Below are 24,558 nucleotides of genomic sequence, written 5' to 3'. Positions count from 1 at the left end.
TCCTAACACCAGGAATGATCATTGTTGCTCACCTCTGTAGCCTCTCAAAGGGCAATAATATACTTCCTCAGACCGAGGGTTGCCAACCCTCCTGGATTGCCCTGGAATCTCCAGGAATAAAAGATTGATCCCCTGGACACTGCTGGGAGCAACCCTGGAGAAAAATTATACAGGCATTAAAAAATGTTTTTTTTTCATATTCTTTGAACACTTTCATTATAAAAATATTAGAGATGGGGGGGGAATAAAAAAAAAGCTGTTTGACTGAGAGTCAAGAATCATCCCATCGGGTAATGAAGAGTCTGTTTGCTTTCCAATTGGCGCAGGAAGGCGATATGCCGTGTGGGTGGTTGTGTCAGGTGACCAATGGCAGGAGCGTGGGGGTTGGAGATGGGAGGGTCATGTGACGATACCTCCAGGAATACGTCCAACCGGAGTTGGCAACCCTAGTCACTGCGCCGGCCAACTTCCTCCTCATCGGATGTCGGCATGGGTTGACATTTATAGAACGAAGCAAGATCTTGCATTTATATAGCACCTTTCACAAACTCCCCAAAGCGCTCTACAGCCAATGAAGTACTTTTTGAAGTGTGGTCACTGTTGTAATGTAGGAAACTCGGCAGCCAATTTGCACACAGCAAGCTCCCACAAACAGCAATGAGATAATGACCAAACAATCTGTTTTGTTAGTGATGTTGGTTGAGGGATAAATGTTGGCCAGGACACCGGGGAGAACTCCCCTGCTCTTCTTCAAAATAGTGCCGTAGGATCATTTCTGTCCACCTGAAAGGGCAGACGGGGCCTCAGTTTAACGTCTCCAAAAGAAGGCGCTTCCAACAGTGCAGCACTGCCTCAGTACTGCACTGGAGTGTGGGCCTGGATTTTGTGCTAAAGTCTCTGGAGTGGGGCTTAAACCCACAACCTTCTTGACTCAGAGGTGAGAGGGCAACCCACTTGAGCCACGGCTGACGCAGAAAGGGCTGTGATTCTGTTACACCCTGTGTATTACAAAGTAATTGCAATCCGTTCCTGGTGCATATTGTGGGGGGCAATTTTGCGGGGTTGTGCTACTCCCTGGGGAGTCTCGCCCACCTGTCGAGCATTTCGGAAGGTCGTAGCTGTCCCAGGTGAGCTGCTCTGACCAATGGGGAAAACTCAGAAAAATGTGTAAATTATTCCTGCGTGCTTTGTAACTATGTTTTCCTGTCTCTTGTTTGTCTCCAGCGCTCATTCTTAGGAACCGGAAAATCAGACAACCAGTTTACTAATCCAATGGTACTCAATAATCCCATTTACGGAGAGCATTCCCACCAGGTGTAGTTTCCCACTCTACGGGTTTTCTAGCAGATCGTTGGAATTTTTTGAGGCTGTATTCAATCATCATTTTATTAACGCCCACAATTCTTCACGAATATGTCGAATGGATTTGGTTTGACGGAGTGAGTGAGAGATTCTTTCAGCAACACTGGTTCCCTGAGCTCTGTTTTTTTTTAAACCCCTTCGAGTCAAACTGGTTCCGTTTTATTGCATTAAGAAGCACAAACTGCACTTCTGGGTCCAACTTTAAAAATATTCTATTTTAATGTTTGCAAAGAGATAACTGTGAATTAATAAATGCTGCGTTTCGTCCATTTCTTTAGTTCCGGTTTATGATGTTAAGGGGACACTGTCTCCTTGAAAAACTGTGTGTTAAACTTGTTTCTATTTTGTTTAGAAGTTGGGGGGGGGGGGATAGGTCAAAATGTGTTATTTTTGCCTTGAGCTCAGATGTGTTTCCATGACGCTTTTCAATCTGATTTCTGTTCCATGGGAAACTTGTAACCAAACAAAAAAGTTTGCCATCACTCATGAAGTATGCACCCCTTTAACACAGTTCTTCATTGTAGTATTGAACTGTGTGGGTTGTTTGTGTAGAACCTCAAAGAGGAAGTATTCAGAGTTGCCACATAGCCTTTTCTCCTCGGATTTCTCCCCCTCCTAGAAAAGAAATAACATGCATTTATGTAGCGCCTTTCATGACCTCAGGATGTCCCAAAGCATTTTACAGCCAATGAAGTACTTTTTGAAGTGTAGTCACTGTTGTAATGTAGGAAACGCGACAGCCAATTTGCGCACAGCAAGCTCCCACAAACAGCAACGTGATAATGACCAAATAATCTGTTTTTGGTGATGTTGGTTGAGGGATAAATATTGGCCAGGACACCGGGGAGAACTCCCCTGCTCTTCTTTGAATTGTGCCCTAGGATCTTTTACATCCACCTGAGAGAGCAGATGGAGCCTTGGTTTAACATCTCATCTGAAAGACGGCACCTCCGACAGTGCTGCTCTCCCTCAGTTCTGCACTGGAAGTGTCAGCCTAGATTTTGTGCTCAAGTTCCTGGAAGTGGGGCTTGTACCCACAACCTCCTGACTCAGAGGCAAGAGTGCCACACACTGAGCCACAGCTGACATGTCCCCTGATTACTGGCCCTCCCCTCTGATGTCTTTCCAAAAGGGGTCGCTGGATAGTGCTCAGGAACAGCATCACCGCCTCACAAATGCAGTGACACTGAAGCCAACTGAAGCAACCAGCCGCTTGCCCCAGTTAGAATCAGTGAACTCAGCGTATACCAGCAGTCGTAATATCTTTACAAATGATGGTGGAAGTGAGAGTGTAGGTGCACCAGAGCAGGGCAAGGAACAATGGGTTATAATTGTAGAAAAGGAAATAGATTCTGAAAAACAATTCGCAGAACTCACGGTGGATAAGTCACTGGGCCCTGACCACATGCACCTTAGACTGTTGAAAGAAGTTGGAGAAGGTTGGGCCACAGTTGCTCATTAAATGTACAAGTTGTGTTGTGGGGCTGGAGGGTAATGAATATAACACTCATGTTCAAGAATGGAGATAAACCAGATATCTACAGACCACTGAGTCTAATGTCAGTTCTAGGCGATTCTTTGAATCCATTATTTGAGATCAAATTAATGACCATCTAGAAATGAAAGGGTTAATCGAGGTCAACCAGCATGGATTTGAATCTTAGAAAGTTACAGCACTGGAAGGAGGCCATTTCGGCCCATCGTGTCCACGCTGGCCAATAAAGAGCTATCCAGCCTAATCCCACTTCCCAATTCTTGGCCTGTAGCCCTGCAGGTTAGAGCATCCCAAGTGCACATCCAAGTGCTTTTTAAATGTGGTTAGGGTTCCTGCCTCTACCACCCTTTCAGGCAGTGAGTTCCAGACCCCCACCACCCTCTGAAAAAATTTCCCCTCAAATCCCCTCTAAACCTTCCACCAATTACTTTAAATCTGTGCCCCCTGGTTTCTGACCCCTCTGCTAAGTGAAATAGGTCCTTTCTATCCACTTTACCTATGCCCCTCATAATTTTGTACACCTCAATAAGGTCTCCTCTCAGCCTCCTCTGTTCCAAGGAAAACAGACCCAGCCTATCCAGTCTTTCCTCATAGCTAAGATTCTCTACTCTTGGCAACATCCTTGTAAATCTCCTCTGTACCCTCTCTAGTGCAATCACATCTTTCCTGTAATGTGGTGACCAGAACTGCACGCAGTACTCTAGCTGAGGCCTAACTAATGTTTTATACAGTTGAAGCTCTTGTATTCTGTGCCATGGCTAATAAAGGCAAGCATTCCATATGCCTTCTTAACCACCTTATCTACTTGGCCTGCTAACTTCAAGAATCTGTGGACATGCACTCCAAGGTCCCTTTGTTCCTCTACACTACTCAGTGTCCTACCATTTAATGTGTATTCCCTTTCCTTGTTAGCCCTCCCCCAATGCATTACCTCACACTTCTCCAGATTGAATTCCATTTGCCACTGTTCTGCCCACCTGACCAATTTATTGATATCTTCCTGCAGTCTACAGCTTCCTTCTTCAGTATCAACCACACAGCCGATTTTAGTATCATCTGCAAACTTCTTAATCATACCCCCTATATTCAAGTCAAGATCGTTGATATATACCACAAAAAGCAAGGGACCTAGTACTGAGCCCTGTGGAACCCCACTGGAAACAGCCTTCCAGTCACAAAACACCCATCAACCATTACCCTCTGCTTCCTGCCTCCGAGCCAGTTTTGAATCCAACTTGACACTTTGCCCTGGATCCCATGGGCTTTTAACTTTGTGACTAGTCTGCCATGTGGAACCTTATAAAAAGCTTTGCTAAAGTCCATATACACTACAGCAAACACACTACCCTCATCTACCCTCCTTGTTACTTCCTCAAAAAATTCAATCAAGTTTGTCAGACACGACCTTCCCTTAACAAATCCGTGCTAACTATCCTTGATTAATCTGTGTCTTTCTAAATGAAGATTTATCCTGTCCTTCAGAATTCTTTCCAATAATTTTCCCACCACCGAGATTAGGCTGACTGGCCTGTAATTACTCGGTCTATCCTTTCCTCCCTTTTTAAACAAGGGTACCACATTAGCAGTCCTCCAGTCCTCCGGCACCACACCTGAAGCCAGAGAGGATTGAAAAATGATGGTCAGGGCCTCTGCTATTTCCTCTTTTGCTTCGTTTAACAGCCTGGGATACATTTCATCCGGGCCTGGGGATTTATCCACTTTTAAAGCTGCTAAACCCCTTAATATTTGTTACAGGCAAATCGCGATTGCCAAATTTAATAGTTTTTTTTGAAGAAGCGACTGATTGGCTAGACAAAGGGAATCCAGGTAGATGTAGTGAATATGGATTTTTCAGGTGACTTTTGATATGGAGTCTCACAGGAGGCTTGTTACAAAAAATCAGGCTTCTTTTATAGAAGGAGATGTAACAGCACAGATAGAAAGGTGGTTGATGGATAGAAAGTGGGGTAAATGGATGTTGCGCGGACCCACATGGGATCCACTTGCATTCTCGGTATGTGTAGATGATTTGGGTTTAGGAATAGGGAGCACGATATTGAACAACACAAAAGTGGGGGGGTTTCAAGCAGTGAGGAGGACTGTAAAAGACATTAGTGGAATGGGCAGGCAGGTGGCAGATACAATTTAATGTGTGAGGTAAAACATTTTGGGGAGCAAAAACAAGTATTGGGGAGTAGACAGTCAATGAAAAGATACTGAAGGGTGTGGATGAACAGAGACCCAAGGGTTCAAATACAGAATTACTTGAAGGTGCGAGTGCAGTAGATAAACCATTAAAAGGCCAACACATTTGGGGTTTTATAAATGGGGCACAGACTGAAACAGTAAAGGAGATGAGGATAAATTTGTACAAGGCCACAGTCAGTGCACTGTGTGTGTTTTTTGGGCAGCCTATTATAGAATGGACATTAAAACCATAGAGTGCACACATTAAATTGCATCTGCCACCTGCCTGCCCATTCCAATAATGTCTGGAAGTATTTTACATACCTCCTCACAGTTTGAAAATCCTCCACTTTTGTGTTGTTCAATATCATACAGTGCAAATTCACCAGGATGATAACAGAAATAGGAAACTATAGTTATAGCGAGAGACTCGAGATACTGAGATACTCAATATTTATTGACATTTGAGATACTGGGCCAAATGGCCTACTCCTGCTCCTATTTCTTATTTCCACAGTGGCAAAGAAAGCTAAGAGGATTCAGTAGAGGGCTTTAAAATTGAGGGGTTTTGATAGAATGAATAGGGAAAGATGATCAAAGAGAGAGGAAGAAGAGGGAGTGGGGGGAAGGGGAGAGAGTAGCAAAAGGAAGATGGGGAAGGAGAAGGGAGTGGGAGAAGAGGGAGTGAGAAAGAGAATGGGGAGAAGGGAAGGGGAGAGAGGGAAGAGAAGGGGAGAGAGGGAAGGGAAGGGGAGAGAGGGGAGGGAATGCAAACTCAAACTGCAGCTAGATCCAGGGGCAAGGAGATGGAGGTAAATTCAGTGATTTGTGGGAGGGATTAAATCATCATTTAGATTATTAACGTTAATATATAAAAAACTCTGAATGTAAAGGAAATAAATAGGCAAGTCAGGTCTGTATATTTTTTATTTCGGAGTGTATTTCACACAGTATTTACAACACAGAAACAGGCCATTCAGCCCAACAGGTCCCTGCTGGTATTTATGCCCCACACCAGCCACCTCCCTCCCCTCTTCATCTCACCCCATCAACACATCCTTCTGTTTCTTTCTCCCTCGTGTGTTTTATCTAGTTCCCCTTAAATGCAACTACGCTAGGCAACTTTAAATGGTTAATTTCCTGTGTTCCCCCCCCCCCCTCACAGCCCAAATATAGACCTGAAAAATGTGTAGGGATAAATAATTCTGGCTCCCAGTAACAGGGCTCCTGTTAATTAATAGCAATTTGCAGATTCTGATGATTTGCTTTTTTCTATTCTCGTTGTTATTTCACCCCCCCCCCCCCATCCACAGCACATTGATTTCTCAGTGAACAGAACTGCCGTTGTCTCTCACCTCCTCCAAAGCACCGAATGAACCCCTTTCCCATTCCAGCAAACACACACCCAGCCATATTGAAACTCGGCTCAAGACTCTGCCGAGCAGCCCGGCGCTGAGACAGTGTGTGTTCTGTACCTCCCATCATCACCGCCTTCTTCCTTCCTTGGCTCTCCATTTCTGGGAAATTCGCAATGAAAGTTACTGCCAGACCGGCTCTACCTCTGCTGCATTTCGGCTTGGTCGGCCTGATGCTGCTGTCCAGCGGCTGGGGTGAGTTGCAAACCATTCATTGCATTTTACCAGATTTTTGGAAACAAAAAAAGCAAAGAGAAGGAGGAGGTGGGCTGGGGGGGAAGAGAGAGAGAGAGAAGGGGGTCTGAGAGAGAGAGAGAGTCGAATCTGAATCAGCAAGACTGCCAAAGCTCAGAGATTTGCCATATCTCTTGTTCTTTCTGCAGAGAAAAATAAAATAAAGATTTAATCTAATATTGGATGAGCTGTCATTGCATGTGTGGAATATTCTGCTCCATACAGATTGGAATTTCCTAACCCCCTTCATATTGTCTGGATCTCACTGTATTTATATACATATATATATATTCTTTTCAGACAGACAATGGTGTTTATTGCATATGTCAAAACAGATTTTTTTTGGACTCCCTGTTGTTCTCTCACTGAGATTGTTGATGTGGACTAACTCACTCAGATTATTTAATATTTTCTATACACACACACATATATACAGGGTGAAATGGAGTGCTCGCTCGCTCTCTCTCCCAGGCTGGTTACAGGGTGTGTCAAAATGTCCTTATCATCAGATATATATGTTTTATATTCTAGTCACTAATCTTCAGGGGTCCTCAAGAAAAGGTGTACTCAGTGCTGCAGTCGGCTGTGTTATTCAAAGGAATGATCGACCTATCACTAATTGTTGTTTTCCTTCAATTAATATCCTACCCCACAGTGGGGGAGAGCGATTGTCTGGAAAAGACTGAGTTATATGTTTCTATGGGGGAATGGGAGTGGGGGGATTTAAAAAAAATGAAGTCCTGTCGATGCTGGGAATCTGAAATTTTAAAAAACATGAAAATGCTGGGAACGCTCACCAGATCTGGTCAACAGCTGTAGAGGGAGAGAGAAAAGACAGGTTAGTGCACTGGGTGTGTGGACCCTTCCTCAGAACTGGCTCAGACAAGGGCAGGGAAAGGCCACCTTGTAAGGGCTGTCATCAATAAATGGGGAAGAGGGGAGACCAGGTCGCGCGTACAGAGACACCCAAACTGCTTTCGACCGCCTGCAGAGATTTCGCCACGCCTGACAATCTGTAGCTTTCTCCATTGTTTTGGAGCGTGGCTATTTGGCAGTGGAGGGAACCACAGCTGACCCTGCCCAGTGATCAGAAACAGATGTGCAGTTGCGTGGGGAGAGCGCGATGGAGTTGGGGGGCCACCCAGTAACCGTGTCCTCGGTGCCAATCTCCGATTGATACCTTGGGCCCTTAGACTGAACGAGAGCAGGAGCTAAAATACCGACAAATCCCACAGCCAGTTGGAATGTGATGAAATAATGTGAAATGTAGGAGAAGGGAGACCAAAATTACCAATCCTATATTAGTACTTTACTGAAGGGTGGAGTATTATCAGTACAGCACAGAAGGAGGCCATTTGGCCCATCGTGCCTGTGCCGGCTCTTTGAAAGAGCTCTCCAATTAGTCCCACTCCCCCCTGCTCTTTCCCCAGAGCCCTGCAAATTTTTCCTTTTCAAGTATTTATCCAATTCCTTTTTGAAAGTTAATATTGAATCTGCTTCCACCGCCCTTTCAGGCAGCGCGTTCCAGATCACAACAACTCGCTGTGTAAAATATTTCTCCTCATCCCCCTTCTTTTACCAATTATCTTAAATCTGTGTCCTCTGGTTACCGACCCTCCTGCCAGTGGAAACAGTATCTCCATACTTACTCTATCAAAACCCCTCTGATGTGCCTCAATAATCCCGAGACTCGATGTTAGCGAAACAAAACAAGGCTTTTATTAACTTAGAAGATAACACGCAGTGGAGAGAGGTGTCTTCCATCTGGAGGTCAGCAGTACTGGATATGAGGCCAGACTGCTTGCTTACATAGAGGCCAGGTATGGGCGGAGCCCTACACACAGTACATTCCATACATTCCAATATACAATACAATGGTGAGGAGAAACCTGAAACCAACCACAGTCACAGGCAGTGATGATATACAATACAATGGTGAGGGGAAACCTGAAACCAACCACAGTCACAGGCAGTGATGAATGGAATATTTCATCACATTCACCCCTTCTATAGATTTAGTCTGTTCGGGGGTTTGGTAGTCCTCTGCGACCGACGTGGCTGTTGTGGTGTCGCGGGTGTCGGCTGGGTGTCCCCGGTGGCCTCCTGGGTCTCTGCCGGGGGTGCCGCCAGGGTTGTTGAAGGGGTAGTTGGTGGGGGTGCCGTTGGTCGATGTTCTTCCGGGGGTGATGAAAGAGTAGTGGGTGGGTAAGAGTTGCTGTGGTCGTTGTTGCTGCTATTGCCGTGGTTGTTGTCGTTACCGGCTGGGGCGACGTCTTTTATTGACACGGTGTCCTCCCTTCCGTCAGCGTGCCGGACATACACGTATTGGGGGTTGGCGTGGAGTAGGTGCACTGGCTCCACGAGAGGGTCCGTCTTATGGCCCCTCACATGCCTTCGCACGAATACCGGACCTGGGGTGGAGAGCCATGACAGCATGGATACGCCTGAGGTGGATTTCCGGGAAAAGACAAACATTCGTTCATGAGGCGTGGCATTAGTGGCAGTACACAATAGCGACTGTATCGAATGGAGCACATCTGGGAGGACTTCCTGCCAGCGGGAGATAGGGAGGCCCTTGGTCCTTAGAGCTAGAGTGACTGCTTTCCATACTGTCCCGTTCTCTCGCTCCACTTGACCGTTACCCCGGGGGTTGTAGCTGGTGGTACGGCTCGTGGCGATACCCCTGGACAGCATGTACTGGCGTAGCTCTTCACTCATGAAGGACGCCCCCCTATCCGTGTGGATGTAGCTTGGCATACCGAACAGGCAGAACAGGCTGTTGAGGCATTTAATGACCGTGGCGCTGGTCATGTCTGGGCAGGGGAAGGCGAATGGGAACCGGGAGTATTCGTCCACAATATTCAGGAAGTAAACATTGCGGTCGACGGACGGGAGGGGGCCCTTGAAATCTAAGCTGAGCCGCTCAAAGGGCCGTGTAGCTTTGATTAAGTGGGCTGTATCAGGGTGGTAGAACTGAGGCTTGCACTCAGTGCAAGTGCGGCAGTTCCTGGTCAGAGACCGAACTTCCTCAATCGAGTAGGGTAAGTTGCGGGACTTTATGAAGTGGAACAGCCGCGTGACCCCTGGGTGGCAGAGGTCGTTGTGGAGGGTCTGTAGCCGATCCCCGGTGGCGCTGGCACACATCCCTCGTGAAAGGGCATCTGGGGATTCGTTAAGGGCCCCTGGCCGGTAAATGATGTCATACTCGAAGGTGGAGAGCTCGATCCGCCACCTAAGAATCTTATCATTTTTGATCTTCCCCCTCTGTTTATTATTGAACATAAACGCTACCGACCGCTGGTCGGTAAGTAGGGTGAAGCGTTTGCCGGCTAGGTAGTGGCGCCAGTGGTGCACTGCCTCCACGATGGCTTGGGCCTCCTTTTCCACGGAGGAGTGTCTGATCTCGGGCCCTTGGAGGGTCCTCGAGAAGAAAGCTACGGGCCGCCCCGCCTGGTTGAGGGTGGCCGCCAAGGCAAAGTCAGACGCATCACTTTCCACTTGAAATGGAGTGTTCTCGTCCACTGCCTGTAGCGTGGCCCGCTCAATATCCTGCTTAATGCTTTTGAAGGCGGCGTGGGCCTCAGCAGAGAGCGGAAAAGAGGATGCTTTCAAGAGGGGGCGGGCTTTGTCAGAGTAGTTGGGGACCCATTGGGAATAATAAGAAAATAACCCCTGGCACCTTTTCAGGGCTTTGGGAGTGTTGGGCAGGGGCAGCTCCCGTAGGGGGCGCAATCGGTCGGGGTCTGGTCCGATTTCCCCATTCTCCACCACGCTGCCTAGTATGCAGAGGCGCGTGGTGTTGAAAACGCACTTGTCCTCGTTGTAGGTGAGGTTGAGTTTTTGTGCGGTTTTCAGGAACCTCTCGAGGTTCGAGTCGTGATCCTGCTGGTTGTGACCGCAGATGGTGACGTTGTCGAGGTAGGGGAAGGTTGCCTGCAAGTGGTGGTCATCGACCATGCGATCCATCTCCCTCTGGAAGACCGAGACCCCATTCGTCACCCCAAAGGGGACTCTGAGGAATTGGTAGAGGCGTCCGTTCGCCTCGAAGGCGGTGTACGGGCGGTCCTCTGGTCTGATAGGGAGCTGGTGGTACGCTGACTTGAGGTCGATGGTGGAGAACACCCGGTATTGGGCGATTTGGTTCACCATTTCTGATATGCGGGGTAGCGGGTAGGCGTCTAGTTGGGTGTACCTGTTGATCGTTTGGCTATAGTCGATCACCATCCGTTTCTTCTCGCTACCCCTTGCCACCACCACTTGGGCGCGCCACGGGCCATTGCTGCATTCAATAATGCGCTCTTTCAGGAGCCTGTCTACCTCGGTCGCGATAAACCGCCTGTCCTCCCAGCTGTACCTCCTGCTTTTGGTCGCTATTGGCCGGCAGTTAGGGGTAAGGTTCGCGAATAGCGATGGCGGCTTTACCTTCAGGGTAGCCAGGCCGCACACTGTGAGGGGCGGCTGGGACCCACCGTACTTGAGCGTGATGCTTTGGTGGTTGCACTGGAAATCCAGGCCCAAGATCACGCTCGCGCATAGATTCTTCATGATTAATACTTTAAAATTATCGTATACCGTCCCGTTAATGGACAATTGTACCGTGCAGTAACCCAGAATGGTCGATGTCTGGGTTTTATCAGCCATAGAGATGGTACCCCGAGTAGGGACCACCTTTAGGGAGAGTTGTTGTGCCAGTTCAGGGTGGATAAAACTCTCCGTGCTTCCACTGTCAATTAAACATTTAACCCGGCACCCGTTTACCTCGATGTCCACCATTGATTTGGATAGCGGGTGGGGCCTGGTCTGGTCCACTGTGACCGATGCCACTGTAGGGCCCTGATAGAGACAAGATGGCGTCCATGCTGTCTGCTCACAAGATGGCGGACCCCACGAGGTCGGGCAAGATGGCGTCCAAGATGGCCGCTCCCACGGCGCACACGCGGCGGTGGCGGGTTTTGGTTTTCCGGCGGGGTTCCCTCTGCACACCTTCCCGAAGTGACCCTTCTTACCGCACTTAAAGCAGGTGGTGCCTTTCGCCGGGCACAGGTTTCTGGTGTGCTTTGGCTGCCCGCAGAAGTAGCAGTTGGGTCCCCGACGCGTCGCGGCTGTCGTAGGGCTTCTGGGGGGAGAGCGGGGCCCCGACGGTGTCGGGCTGCCGGGCGGGGAAGATGCCTTCCAAGATGGCGGCGCCCTTGGTGCACACGTGGCGGCGTGGACGGCGCGGGCTGAAGAGTAGGCGTCCGAGTTTCTCTGGGCCACATCCAGGGATCGCGCGGTGTCCGCAGCCTGTTTCAGGTCCAATCCCGTTTTTTCCAGCAGTCTTTGCCGGATGTAAGTGGAGCTGAGGCCTGTGATAAAGGCATCGCGAACAAGCTCGTCGGTGTACACTGCGGCTTTTACATCTCGGCACTTGCAGTCTTTGCCAAGCATTTTCAGGGTGGCTAGGAACTCCTCCACCGATTCCCCAGGTCGCTGTGCGCGAGTGGCGAGCAGATGCCTAGCATACACCTCATTCGTAGGCTGCTGGTAATGCGCCTTTAAGATGTCGCAGGCGGCCAGGTACGTGTCGGCGTCTTGGATGAGGGGGTAAACCCGGTGGCTTACCCAATTCCGCAGAATTCCGAGTTTCATACTCGCAGCGTCCGTAGCGTCTTTGACGGCTGCGGAATTGTCCAGGAAGAATTCCATACACATAAACCAGTGTCCAAAGCGTGCTGATGCGTCCGGAGCATGCTGATCCAAATCCAAACGTTCGGGTTTCAGGAGTTGATCCATCGTGTTGAAAAATAAGTTAATAAAATTGATGTGCCTCAATAATCCCAAGACTCGATGTTAGCGAAACAAAACAAGGCTTTTATTAACTTAGAAGATAACACGCAGTGGAGAGAGGTGTCTTCCATCTGGAGGTCAGCAGTACTGGATATGAGGCCAGACTGCTTGCTTAATAGAGGCCAGGTATGGGCGGAGCCCTACACACAGTACATTCCATACATTCCAATATACAATACAATGGTGAGGAGAAACCTGAAACCAACCACAGTCACAGGCAGTGATGATATACAATACAATGGTGAGGGGAAACCTGAAACCAACCACAGTCACAGGCAGTGATGAATGGAATATTTCATCACACCCTCATAATACTTAACATTTCTATTAAATCTCCCCTTAGCCTTCTCTGCTCTAAGGAGAATAATCCCAGGTTCTCCAGTCTCCACATAACTGAAGTTGGCTCCTGGTCCGGCAATGCCTCGATTTTGAAATTCTGATCATTTTTTTCAAATCCCCTCCATGGCCTCACCTCTCCCTATCTCTGTAACCTCTTCCAGCCCTACAATCACCAAGATCTCTGTGGTTCCTCCAATTATGTCCTCTTGCACATTCCCGATTTTCATCGCTCCACCATTGGCGGCCGTGCCATCAGCTGCCAAAGCCCTAAGCTCTGGAATTCACTCCCTAAACTTCTCCGCCTCTCCGTCTCTCTCTCCTCCTTTAAGACGCTCCTTAAAACCTACCTCTGACCAAGCTTTTGGTCACCGGTCCTAATATATCCTTATGTGGCTCGGTGTCAAATGTTGTTTGATAACGCTCCTGTGAAACGCCTTGGGATATTTTACTACATTAAAGTTTTACTACATTGCTGTATAAATGCAAGTTGTTGTCAAAACCCATCACACCTGGTAACAAGTAGACAATTCGTAACTGAAAATTTCATGCCTGGGGTTCGTCTGACGTTGAGAGCTCTGCCCAAGTGATCAGTTAGTCTATAAAATTATCCACTGTACCCCCAACAAATGTCACCCAGTGACTTGACCAGACAAACCCAAACCGGCCTACATGGTTTTATAAGTTTGTTCATTCTTAATGTCTAAATTCTGAAGCACCATGGAAATACAGATCTAAGTGATGTACTTAAAAAATCTCAGGTGGGATATACCATCTAATCAAATCAAATCAAAATCAAATCAAATCAAAATCAACTTTTATTGTCATTGTTAATGCACAAGTGCAGTACAACGAAATATAGGCTTGTGGCTCCCGAAAGTGTACATTTAGATTAAGACATTTAAACATTCAACATACATTTGGCTTGTAATACATTAACATAAACATAACCATAATAAAGTGCATTGGCAGATGTGCAGGCTTTAGAGTTTATTTGTGGAGTTCAGTAGGATGACAGCCCTGGGAAAGAAGCTGTTCCTAAATCTGGTCGTACGGGTGCGAATGCATCTGTAGCATCTCCCAGATGGCAGGAGGGCGAACAGACTGTGGCTGGGGTGGGTAGGGTCTTTGATGATGGACCGTGACCTCCGTAAACAGCGTTTCTGGTATATGTGCTCTATGGTCGGTAGCCGGGTGCCGGTAATGCGTTGGGCAGTTTTGACTACCCGCTGCAGGGCTTTCCAGTCATAGTAGCTACAGCTGCCATACCATACTGTGATACAGTTTGTCAGGATGCTCTCTATTGTGCAGCGGTAAAAGTTAGAGAGGATCAGGGGTGACAGGTTACATCCCTTCAGCCTCCTTAGGAAATATAGGCGCTGCTGGGCCTTCTTCACCAGAGAGGAGGTATTGAGGGACCAGGAGAGGTCTTCCGTGATGTGGACTCCGAGGAACTTAAAGCTGTCCACCCTTTCCACCACAGCCCCATTGATGAGGATGGGGGTGTGACTTCTGCCTTTAGACTTCCTGAAGTCCACAATGATTTCTTTGGTTTTCTTGATGTTAAGGGCCAGGTTGTTATCGGCGCACCACTTCACGAGATGCTGGACCTCCTCCCTGTAGGCTGACTCATCGTTGTTGGTGATCTGGCCTACTACCGTGGTATCATCCGCAAACTTGATGATGGTGTTGGAACCATGAACAGCCACACAGTCGTGGGTGAAGAGGGAGTAGAGGAGGGGGCTCAGCACACATCCTTGTGGGGCCCCCGTGTTCAGGGTCAGGGGGGGGAGGTGTGGTTACCTAATTTGACAGACTGGGGTCTGTTTGTTAGGAAGTCCAGGGTCCAGTTGCAGAGGGAAGTGTTCAGGCCAAGAGTTTGGAGTTTGGTGGCCAGCTTGTTGGGGATGATAGTGTTGAATGCTGAGCTGTAGTCTATGAACAGCATTCTGATGTAGGTCTCCTTACCATCTAAGTGCTTCAGTGCCGAGTGTAGAGCAGTTGTGATTGCATCCTCCGTTGATCTGTTTGCACGATAGGCAAACTGGTGTTGGTCAAGAGAGGCGGGAACACTGGCTTTGATGTGAGCCAGGACCAGTCTCTCAAAACACTTCATTATGATGGGTGTGAGTGCGACAGGTCGATAGTCGTTCAGGCACGTCACAGCCATTTGTTTTGGCACAGGAATAATGGTAGCGGTCTTGAAGCATGTAGGGACTACTGCCTGGGCCAATGACAGATTGAAGATGGCGGTGAAGACATCAGCCAGCTGATCAGCACATTCCTTGAGTACCCGTCCAGGGATGCTATCCGGTCCAGCAGCCTTTCGTGTGTTCACTCCGCGTAGAACACCCCTTACGTCGGAGGTCGACAGAGTGAGCACCTGGTCTTCCGGGGGTGGCAAGGCTTTGGTAGCCGGCTCCCTGTTGTCCCTGTCGAAGCGAGCGTAGAAGTTGTTAAGCTCCTCCGGAAGGGAGGCATCGCTAACCGGGGGGCTGGTGTTTTTGCCCTTGTAGTCAGTGATGGACTGGATGCCTTGCCACATGCGCCGGGGGTCCGAGTTGTTGTGGAAATGATCCTCTATCCGCAGTGTCTGTTTCCTTTTGGCAGTCCTGATCCCCTTTTTTAGGTTGGTCCTAGCTGCACTGTAAGTCGCTGCGTCGCCAGATTTAAATGCTGTGTCGCGTGCTTTCAACAGTGAGCGGACCTCTCCATTCATCCAGGGTTTCTGGTTGGGGTATGTCCTGATATTTTTATGGGTCGTGACGACCTCGACGCAGCTGTTAATGTAGAATAGCACTGTGGATGCGTATTCCTCGATGTCATTATGGGCAAACATGCCCCAATCAGTGCGTTCGAAGCAATCCTGAAGCTCCGATACTGCCCCCTCTGGCCATACTTTCACTGCTCTCACTGATGTTCTCCCTCTTTTGATGAGCGGTTTGTATGCCGGGGCTAGAAACAGGGAGAGGTGGTCAGACTTCCCAAGGTGGGGGCAGGGAATGGCCTGCCATTCTCTGGCTCCATAACAACATGGCCGCCCAGTTACACTGAGCAATATCCATGCTCAGGTGTTGGCCGTGGCTCAGTGAGTAGCACTCTTGCCTCTGAGTCAGAAGGTTGTGGGTTCATAGTCCCACTCCAGGGACTTGAGCACAGAATCCAGGCTGACACTCCCAGTGCAGTACTGAGGCAGTGCTGCACTGTCGGAGGTGCCGTCTTTCAGATGAGACATTAAATGTCTGTCCTCTCAGGCGGACATAAAAGATCCCATGCCACTATTTTGAAGAAGAGCTGGGGAGTTATCCCCGGTCTCCTGGCCCACATCACTAAAACAGATTATCTGGTCATATATCTCATTGCTGTTTGTGGAAGCTTGCGGTGAGCAAATTGGCTGCTGCGTTTCCTACATTACAATAGTGACTACACTTCAAAAAGTACTTCATTGACTGTAAAGCGATTTGGGGACATCCTGAGGTTGTGAAAGGCGTTATACAAATGCAGACTCCTCCTAGAAGTTAGTACTAGCTCCATCTGGTGGACTGGATGAGTAATTGCAACTTTGAATCCTGTGGCTTCAATTCTTAATAGACTGTAAGTTTGAAATGAATATGAGTTACATTTAGGGTTCAATAATCTAGCACCATCGTGGGAAGGCCATCTTCACAAGGAGCTCAGTGGTTCGAAGAAAAGGCCCATCACCACCTTCTCGGGGCAACTATGGACGGGCAATAAATGCTGATCAAGTTTCTTTTTAAAAAGTGTTTAAATAAAAAGTTACAACAAGACTCTTCTTCGACTGCAATCCATATTGCAATTTTTAATAATATAATAATCAAATGAGAAATTGCATCCAAGTTGCTAAATTATTCTCGCTAGCGCACATTAGTTTGTTATATTGATTTATGGGAGCAGAATCTTTTCTCGATTGTAGCATCTCATACGTAAATCTTCAAAGAACGCAAAAAAGCTTGGAACGAGAATTAGGCATTTGGTCACCATTCCCAACTCCTTCCACAGTCCATGCAGGTCAACATCAGTCATTCACTCACTCCCCTGAACTAAGCTGATCTTTATGGTGTATCAGCTGTGGCTCAGTGGGCAGCAATCTTGCCTCTGAGTCAGAAGGTTGTGGGTTCACAGTCCTACTCCATGAGACTTGAGCACAGTGCAGTGCTGAGGGAGTGCTGCACTGCTGGAGGTGCCGTCTTTCGAGATGAGATGTTAAACTGCTTTCTAAGGTGGATCGAAGAAGAGCAGGGGAGTTATGTCCTGGGGCCAATATTTATCCCACAATCCACATCATAAAAACAGATTATCTGGTCATTTATCACATTGCTGCTTGTGGGAGCTTGCTGTGCTCAAATTGGCTGCTGCGTTTCCTACATTGCAACTGTGACTACACTTCAAAAAGTACTTCATTGGCTGTAAACGCTTTGGGACGTCCTGAGGTGGTGAAAGACGCTGGGGAAATGCAAGTCTTTCTCTTTTCTATTTACAACTCTCCAACCCTCAATCAATGTTGATCCATTTCCTTTCTAAAGATACAGTATTGCCAAATCTCGCGATTCCATCCCAAGGGACGCAATTTTCGGAGTGAAATGAAGCATCACTCGCGATCTCGCGATGGAATGCCTAAATCTCGGAATTTTGGGGGGGGGGGGAATCCGATTTGCGCACGCACGGGGCAAAGGGGTGATTGTAGAGCGGAGTGTTGGATTGTTTGGGAGGTAAATTTCCCAAAGTGAGTCTGTCTCCTGCGATCCGACCATCCGGGCTCTTTATTTGCACCTCAGTAATACTAAAACCGGGAAGGGATCGCACAGCAAAAAAAACACAAGAAGATTTTTTTTTAAATAGGAAGAAAACATAAGATGCAGTTTGCAAAAAGGATCAGAGCAAAAGGATAAGAAATGCAACAAGGTTGCATTAAAGTGATTTGGAAGGTGGGAATGGGAGAGAAAGAGGAAAGTAGCTTGAAAATGTGCAGCTGCAAGGTTTTTTAAACAGAGCGAGCATTAATGTGCGTCGGATCAACGTGCCTTTCCTCCTGAGCCGCTTTTAACATACTCCATCGCATTTATATTCCAACACCATCATCACCGTCGTGGCCTGAGGACAGTCACTGCAAAAAAAAAGAGGCTAGATCCGAAGCTAGCAAGCAATCAAAAAAATAAATTGCATGTTAATTATTATCGATCGTTTATAATGAGAGGGCTGGGGGAATTCAATCCGCTCCCCCTTCTGCAGAACTCCTTATTTTTGTTTACTTTTTGTGATCAGACGTGCAAAGCGCCTATTTCTTATTATCTTATGTCAGTAATCGGTTAGTGACGGCCGAATGAGCTTCTTGTCCGGGTGCAAAGGTCAGCAAGGGGTCGGGTCGGGAAATAAATAGTAACTCGTGATTTATATACCAAATCTCATGACTTTTAACAGTTTGTCTCATGATTTATGAGATGGTGGGGTTGGCATTACTGAAGATATCCCTGACCCTGAATTTCTCTGGCCGTCTGTTCCACACACTCACCGTCCCGTGAGGGGAATGAACCTCTTCTAATAAGAACATAAGAAATAGGAGCAAGAGTCGGCCATTCGGCCCCTCGAGCCTGCCCCGCCATTCAATAAGATCATGGCTGATCTGATCTTGGCCTCAACTCCACTTTCCCGCTCTCTCCCCATAACCCTCGACTCCCCTGTTTTTCAAAAATCTGTCTATCTCCGCCTTGAATATATTCAATGACTCCGCCTCCACAGCTCTCTGGGGAAGAAAATTCCAAAGATTCATGACCCTCTGAGAGAAGAAACTCCTCCTCATCTCAGTTTTAAATGGGCGACCCTTATTCTGAAACTATGCCCCCTAGTTCTAGATTCCCCCACGAGGGGAAACATCTTCTCTGCATCGACCCTGTCAAGCCCCCTCAGAATCTTATATGTTTCAATAAGATCGCCTCTCATTCTTCTAAACTTCAATGAGTATAGGCCCAACCTGCTCAACCTTTCTTCATGAGACAGCCCCTTCAACTCAGGGATCAACCTAGTGAACCTTCTCTGAACTGCCTCCAATGCAAGTATGTCCCTCCTTAAATTTGGAGACCAAAACTGTACGCAGTACTCCAGGTGTGGTCTCACCAACGCTCTGTACAGTTGTAGCAGGACTTCCCTACTTTTATACTCCATCCCCCTTGCAATAAAGGCCAATATTCCATTTGCCTTCCTAATTACTTGCTGTACCTGCATGCAAACTTTTTGTGTTTCATGTCCGAGGACACCCAGATCCCTCCGTACCGCAGCATTCTGTAGTCTCTCTCCATTTAAATAATATTTTGATTTTCTATTCTTCCTACCAGAGTGGATAACCTCACATTTCCCCACATTATACTCCATCTGCCAAATTTTTGCCCACTCACTTAACCTATCTATATCCCTTTGCAGACTCTGTGTGTACTCCTCACAACTTGATTTCCCACCTATTTTTGTATCGTCAGCAAATTTGGCTACAGTACACTCGGTCCTTTCATCCAAGTCATTAATATAGATTGTAAATAGTTGAGGCCCCAGCACTGATCCCTGTGGCACCCCACTAGTTATAGTTTGCCAACCTGAAAATGACCCATTTATCCCGACTCTCTGTTTTCTGTCAGTTAGCCAGTCCTCTATCCAGCCTAATATATTACCCCTAACACCGTGAGCTCTTATCTTGTGCAGTAACCTTTTATGCGGCATCTTATTGAATGCCTTCTGGAAATCCAAATACACTACATCTACTGGTTCCCCTTTATCCACCCTGCTTGTTACATCCTCAAAGAACTCTAGTAAATTTGTCAAACACAATTTCCGTTTCATAAACTCTGCTTGATTGTATTATGATTTTCTAAATGTCCCGCCATTACTTCCTTAGTAATGGATTCCGGCATTTTCCCAATGACAGATGTTAAGCTAACTGACCTATAGTTTCCTGCTTTCTGTCTCCCTCCTTTCTTGAATAGGGGAGTTACATTTGCAGGTTTCCAGTCTGCTGGGACCTCTCCAGAATCCAGGGAATTTTGGTAGATTTCAACCAACACATCCACTATCTCTGCAGCCACTTTTAAAACCCTAGGATGCAGGCCATCAGGTCCAGGGGACTTGTCAGCCTTTAGTCCCATTAGTTTGCCTAGTGCTTTTTCTCTAGTGATAGTGATAGTTTTACATTCCTCCCTCCCTATAGCCCCTTGATTATCAATTATTATTGGAATGCTTTTAGTGTCTTCTACCATAAAGACTGATACAAAATATTCATTTAAAGTCTCTGCCATTTCCCTGTTTCCCATGATTAATTCCCCAGTCTCATCCTCTAAGGGACCAACGTTTACTTTAGCTACTCTCTTCCTTTTTATATACCTGTAGAAGCTCTTACTGTCTATTTTTATATTTTTAGCTAGTTTACTCTCATAATCTATCTTCTCCCTCTATTATTTTTTTAGTCATCCTTTGCTAGTTTCTAAAAATTTACCAATCCTCTGGCCGACCACTAATCTTTGCAACATTGTATGCCTTTTCCTTCAATTTGATACCATCCTTAACTTCCTCAGTTAGCCATGGATGGTTCATCCTTCTCATACAGTCTTTCTTTCTCACTGGAATAAACCTTTGCTGAGAGTTATGAAATATCTCTTTAAATGTCTGCCACTGCTTATCTACCATCTTACCCTTTAATCTATTTTCCCAGTCCACTTTAGCCAACTCTGTCTTCGTGCCTTTATTTAAGTTTAGGACACTAGTTTCAGACACAAGTTTCTCACCCTAAAAATGAATTTGAAATTCAATCATGCTATGATCACTCTTCCCTAGAGGATCCTTTACAATGAGATCATTAATTAATCCTGCCTCATTACACATTACCAGATCTAAAATAGCCTGCTCCCTGGTTGGTTCCACGACGTATTGTTCTAAGAAACCATCCCAAATACATTCTATGAACTCGTCCTCAAGGCTACCCTTGCCAATTTGATTTGTCCAATCTATATGAAGATTAAAATCGCCCATGATTATTGCAGTACCTTTCTTACAAGCCCCCATTATTTCTTGATTTATACTCTGTCCTACCAGTGTAGCTCCTGTTAGGGGGTCTATAGACTACTCCCACCAATGACTTCTTCCCCATACTGTTTCTTATCTCCACCCAAACTGATTCTACATCTTGATCTTCTGAGCCAATATCATTTCTCACCACTGCACTGATCTCATCCTTTATTAACAGAACTGCCCCACCTCCTTTTCCTTTCTGTCTATCCTTCCGAAATGTCAAATAGCCCTGAATATTCAGTTCCCAGCCTTGGTCACCTTGCAACAGATCATACCCATTTATTTCTATTTGTGCCGTCAACTCATCTATCTTGTTACAAATGCTGCATGCACTCAGATAAAAAGCCTTTAATTTTATCTTTTTACCATTTTTATTTACTCTGACTCTATCTGCTGGTGCAGTCTTAAGTTTGTATGCTGTGTCTCTTCCTGTCACACTCTGGTTCTCATTACCCCTATCTTGCTCACTGTTGCCAAACTTTCCAGGTCAGGTACAGCACAGGTTAGAACCTGTGGCATTCCTAGATTATACGCCAGCCATCACTGCTGATCGAGCTACTGGTTGACAATACACTTTGAGGGAAACATGCGGCACATTTTCTTGCTTTTAGCCGCAACACACAGAGGACCCAGTTACAGAGACACAGGGGGAGCCACTTACAGGAACATCCTCCCCAATCGCTCCCTCCTTCCATCCCCCACGTTCACTCGCTCCTTGCTTCCCCCCACTCTCACTCCCACCCCTAGTCTCCCTCTCTACCTCCCTTCCCCAATCTCACTCCTCCCTCCCCCACTCTCACTTCCTCCATCCCTCCCCCACTCTCAGTCCCTCACTTGCTCTCTTCCCAACTCACTTCCTCCCTCGCTCCCTCCCCCACTCTCACTCCCACCCCTAGTCTCACTCTCTACCTCCCTTCCCCAATCTCCCTCCTCCCTCCCTCACGCTCACTCTCCCTCACCAAGCTCATTCCCTCCCTCCCCCACTCTCTCCTTCCCTCACTCCCTCTCTCACTCCCTCCCTCCCCATGCTCGGGTTAGATACAGAATAGAGCTCCAACTACACTGCCCCATCAAACAGAAAAGACGGAGGATGACCTGATAGAGGCCTTTAAGATTACGAAAGGTGTTCGATAGGGTAGACATAGAGAAAATGTTTCCACTTGTGGGGGAGACCCCAAATAGGGACCAGAAATATAAGATACATAGATACATAGAAGATAGGAGCAGGAGTAGGCCATTCGGCCCTTCGTGCCTGCTCCGCCATTTAATGAGATCATGGCTGATCCTTTAATTCAGTATCCCGTCCCCGCCTTCTCTCCGTAACCCTTAACCCCTTTTGCCCGTAGAAATATATCTAATTCCCTCTTAAATATATTTAATGAGCTGGCGTACACTGCCCTCTGTGGCAATGAGTTCCACAGGTTCACCACTCTCTGAGTGAAGAAATTCCCCCTCATCTCTGTCCTAAATGGTTTAGCCCTTATCCTTAAATTATGTCCTCTAGTTCTGTTCTCACCCGCCAAGGGAAACATTCCTTCTGCATCCAGTCTGTCTAGACCTGTCAGAATTTTATACACTTCTATGAGGTCCCCTCTCAATCTTCTAAACTCCAGTGTGTACATCCCTAAACTACATAGTCTCTCCTCATAGGTCATTCCCGCCATTCCTGGTATCAGCCTGGTGAATCGCCGCTGCACCCCCTCCATGGCAAGAACATCCTTCCTCAGATGAGGCGACCAAAACTGTACACAGTACTCGAGGTGTGGTCTCACCAGTGCCCTGTACAGCTGCAGCAAGGTATCCCTGTTCCTGTATTCTAACCCTTTTGCTATGAAGGCCAGCATACCGTTTGCCTTCTTGACCGCCTGTTGCACCTGCATGCTCGCCTTCAGTGACTGGTGTACAAGAACACCCAGGTCTCTCTGTACTTCCCCCTCTCCCAATCTATTGCCATTTAAATAATAATTTGCCCTCCCGTTCCTGCACCCAAGGTGGATAACTTCGCACTTGTCCACATTATAGTGCATCTGCCATTTATCCGCCCAATCGCCCAGTCTGTCCAAATCGCTCTGGAGCTTCCTGGTCTCTTCCTCTGAGCCCACCCCACCTCCTAGTTTAGTGTCGTCTGCAAATTTGGAAATGCTGCATCCGACTCCCTGATCCAGGTCATTAATGTAAATTGTGAACAGCTGGGGGCCCAGGACAGATCCCTGTGGTACCCCACTTGTTACTGCCTGCCATTCAGAAAATGAGCCGTTTATTCCAACTCTCTGTTTTCTATCTGACAGCCAGTTCCCTATCCACGCCAAAACTTTCCCCTTTATCCCATGAGCCTCAATTTTCCATGCTAATCTTTTATGTCACTAATAAATCCAATAGGGAATTCAGGAGAAACTTCTTTACCCAGAGAGTGGTGAGAATGTGGAACTCGCGACCACAGGGAGTAATTGAGGCAAATAGCACAGATGTACTTAACAGGAAGCTAGATAAACAAATGAAGGAGAAAGGAATAGAAGGTGATGTTGATCGGGTTAGATGAAGAAGGGTGGGAGGAGGCTCGTGTGGAGCATAAACACCGGCATGGGCCGAATGACGTGTTTCTATGCTGTAATTACGATGTAATACTATATTAGTTACAGAGTAAAGCTCCCTCTACACTGTCCCATCAAACACTCCCAGGGCAGGTACAGCACGGCTTAGATACAGAGTAAAGCTCCCTCTACACTCTCCCATCAAACACTCCCAGGGCAGGTACAGCACGGGTTAGATACAGAGTAAAGCTCCCTCTACACTTTCCCATCAAACACTCCCAGGGCAGGTACAGCAGGGGTTAGATGCAGAGTAAAGCTCCCTCTACACTGCCCCATCAAACACTCCCAGGGCAGGTACAGCACGGGTTAGATACAGAGTAAAGCTCCCTCTACACTGTCCCATCAAACACTCCCAGGGCAGGTACAGCACGGGTTAGATACAGAGTAAAGCTCCCTCTACACTGTCCCATCAAACAGTCCCAGGGCAGATACAGCACGGTTAGATACAAAATAAAGCTCCCTCTACACTGTCGGACGGCACCTCCGACAGTGCAGCACCCCCTCAGTACTGCAGTTGGGGTGTCAGCCTAGATTTTGTGCTGAAGTCTCTGGAGTGGGTCTCTGTCAGCATTTTCTGTGAAACAAATGATCGAGCAAAGGCCTGCGGGAGACCTTGCACGCAGATTGTCGATCAATAGATTACTGCCACAAGACTAAACGACTCCTTAACCCTTTCGTCGCTACCCCTCTACTTACCTTGGGTGAACAGCCTCTCTGCCACTTCTTTAAGGGGACAGGTATGTGAGAAATAGATTCTTTCAACTTGCTCAAGCTTTCCACAGTTGGCTGAGACTGAGATGGAGTAGGCAGAGGAGGAAGAAAAAAGAAAAATGAGGTCACCTGGTGCCTGAGTTAGCTTTCATCATTCTTCTGGGAGGAAGGGTTTTAGGTTCACTGTCAATTAACTCACTCGTTCTTGGTCCAGTCATTACAGATGAGGATGGTGATAGTTCTTTATTCTTCGGGATATATCATTCATTTATTTTCATGTGGCTTCCTTCTTACCCATTGACTCTCGGGATCTGAGGTGTGGAGAGTGGTCCCT

The 24,558-nt window shown here is 47.2% G+C and overlaps 2 protein-coding genes and 1 long non-coding RNA gene across 5 annotated transcripts in view; 2 read left to right on the top strand and 1 right to left on the bottom strand.

Moving 5' to 3' along the window:
* Positions 1-1,631, top strand: part of LOC147100261 (myelin protein P0-like) — a 28,166-nt gene extending 26,535 nt beyond the window's left edge. For both annotated transcript variants that reach the window (XM_085967771.1, XM_085967769.1), the window contains one exon: positions 1,225-1,631. In XM_085967771.1, the coding sequence (XP_085823897.1) occupies positions 1,225-1,320 (96 nt within the window). In that variant the 3' untranslated portion in view covers positions 1,321-1,631. The remainder of the gene's footprint in view (positions 1-1,224) is intronic.
* The window catches only part of LOC147100259 (uncharacterized), a 207,005-nt gene that overhangs the window by 37,094 nt on the left and 145,353 nt on the right, over positions 1-24,558 (bottom strand). The window contains exon 3 of the long non-coding RNA XR_015073698.1: positions 33-154. This is a non-coding gene — a long non-coding RNA (uncharacterized LOC147100259). The remainder of the gene's footprint in view (positions 1-32; positions 155-24,558) is intronic.
* Positions 5,909-24,558, top strand: part of LOC147100260 (sodium channel regulatory subunit beta-2-like) — a 37,062-nt gene continuing 18,412 nt past the window's right edge. The window contains exon 1 of one of the 2 annotated variants that reach the window (XM_085967774.1): positions 5,909-6,654. In XM_085967774.1, the coding sequence (XP_085823900.1) occupies positions 6,576-6,654 (79 nt within the window). In that variant the 5' untranslated portion in view covers positions 5,909-6,575. The remainder of the gene's footprint in view (positions 6,655-24,558) is intronic. The other variant, XM_085967773.1, reaches the window with a different exon arrangement.

Source organism: Somniosus microcephalus, chromosome 26 (genome assembly GCF_052327205.1).
Source record: "Somniosus microcephalus isolate GS21.2 chromosome 26, FLI_Smic_1.0, whole genome shotgun sequence".
NCBI lineage: Eukaryota > Metazoa > Chordata > Chondrichthyes > Squaliformes > Somniosidae > Somniosus > Somniosus microcephalus.
The sequence above is the reverse complement of the archived record's forward strand: the minus strand, read 5'-3'. Positions and strand labels throughout refer to the sequence as shown.